Genomic DNA, 1,853 nt, shown 5'->3' with positions numbered 1-1,853 from the left:
GATATTCGAGCGATGGTATCGCTACGGGTGAAGCAGTCGACCAAAACATTCACGAACGCGTACGATTACCACTCAAAAGCATACCAGTACCACTTGAAAGCGCACGGTTACCATTCGACAGCGTACGATTACCATTCGACAGCGTACGATTACCACTCGAGAGTTTAAGAGTACCACTCAAAAGCGTACGATTATGACTCAAATACGCAGTGATTTTTGCGCGATTCTGTGTGACAGCGGAGCCGGGACTGATGATTTGGCCAGGTTGCATTATTCCTCCTGCTTCAAACAGGAAACCTTTCTGGGGAATATTAGGTTCCACAGCGGAGCATTACGAGTGCGGGGGATTTTGCATGAATAAACAAGAGTACCCTGCGCTCACAGAGGCAGTAAGCACAAATTGCAGACCTGTAGGTGCACACTGAAGTAACGAGCGGAGTATTACCCGGTTTCAACCAGATTACGTTCTTACGATGATAATAATCGAGTGCATTGCGTGAATGTAGAGCCGTAGAGTCAGCTGGTTGAGCATGCGAGATTGTGCCACCAATAACTAGTACAGTTTGCCTACGATTATTCGGTCGCAATCTCTCTGGCAACACCTATCTTCGTCTTCAGCTGCGCAATTCTTTTATCCACCTGTGGTCTCGTGGATGTCCGACAGAAAGCAATAGAAAAGAACCTATTACGTCGCGATTTGCCAAGAAACACCCGTCTTCTTCTCCATCTGCGCAAATAGTTCTGCCTGCGGGACGAACAGGACAACATTGCCTGCCCTCGCCAGAAGCATCCCGAGGAAAACCAACTGACTCCCTGCTGCGTCCAGACCCAGCACCGCACTCCCGGCGTCACCGTAGTTGACTACCGCTTCTGTGCATGGAACACGTGCCATCGTCTGAAATTTGCACACCTTGATTGTGTGCGCGTTCTCGCCGCCTGAGACTTTCTTCGAAGATCCTTGAAAAAGTGCGTACACCGTGTCGGCACCACCAGCTCCTGTAGTTATCCTTGTGGTGGCTCCATCTTCTCTGGCGGCTGTCAGGCAACCTCCCGCCCACGGGCACCCCCTGTGCCGTCGGGCAAGCGTCTTCCCTTGGGCACCTTTTGTACCGGCGGGCAGGCATCTGCCCTCATGCACCTCTTGTGCCCGAGGGCACGTCTTCCGGCGTCCAAAGTAGACGCCGAGAAACAACACCAGCATCTCCTGCAACATCCCATCAAACACCATCCCGGAGTTTCCTAGGTACGCGAAGCCAAGTCAACATCCACACGCCATTATCGGAAATCATCCTGGTCGCCCAAGCCAGACGACCGTATTAGAATCACTAACCTTCTGATTCGTAAATGGAGCGCCGCCAAATCATCCTGCCGCGGTCGCCAAGGCGAGCCACTACCTGGTTTCAACGCCGAATCTTGTCGTAGTTGGTTCCAGACGCCTTTACCATGGCAAATGCCACACTGCTTCCTGTCGGGTCGCAGTCGCGTTTCTCTTGGCGGTCGGCATCCAGGAGAATCGCGGTCGATCTCACGAAAAGGAAGATTCTTCCCACGAAGGGCAGAATCATGGTGTAACGCATGCTACGGAGGTGTATCTGGCGGTGGTGGTAGGGAGTAGTAGCGAGATTCCGCATGATGAGCCTTGTGGGGTGGGGTTGTGGCCCTCCAGCACCTCTTCTGTCCGAGAGCAGGTCTCCTGCCCACGGGCAGGTCTTTGGATCTTCAAGATCCAGTTGGGCCCGCCAGTGTGTCGCGTGATTGTCTGCGTCAGCTTAGTAGTCGGTGTTATTAAGATGTTTGGAATGTCGAGGACGGAGGGGGAGGATGTGGGATAGGGAGTGAAAAAGGTGGAGAAG

General features: G+C 52.9%; 1 protein-coding gene across 1 annotated transcript; it reads right to left on the bottom strand.

Annotated features, from left to right (window-relative positions):
- Positions 1–685: 685 nt before the first annotated feature.
- On the bottom strand, positions 686–1,565 carry BZA05DRAFT_422682 (uncharacterized protein; the record flags this gene model as incomplete). Its single annotated transcript, XM_051485806.1, has 3 exons — positions 686–1,239; positions 1,331–1,394; positions 1,443–1,565. The coding sequence occupies 3 exons, from the start codon at positions 1,563–1,565 to the stop codon at positions 686–688; spliced, it is 741 nt and encodes a 246-aa protein (XP_051334891.1).
- Between the last annotated feature and the right edge of the window lie 288 nt (positions 1,566–1,853).

Source organism: Tricharina praecox (assembly GCF_024521635.1).
Source record: "Tricharina praecox strain CBS 144465 chromosome Unknown BZA05scaffold_44, whole genome shotgun sequence".
NCBI classification, from domain to species: domain Eukaryota; kingdom Fungi; phylum Ascomycota; class Pezizomycetes; order Pezizales; family Pyronemataceae; genus Tricharina; species Tricharina praecox.
Note: the sequence above shows the minus strand (reverse complement) of the source record. Positions and strands in the feature narration are given on the sequence as shown.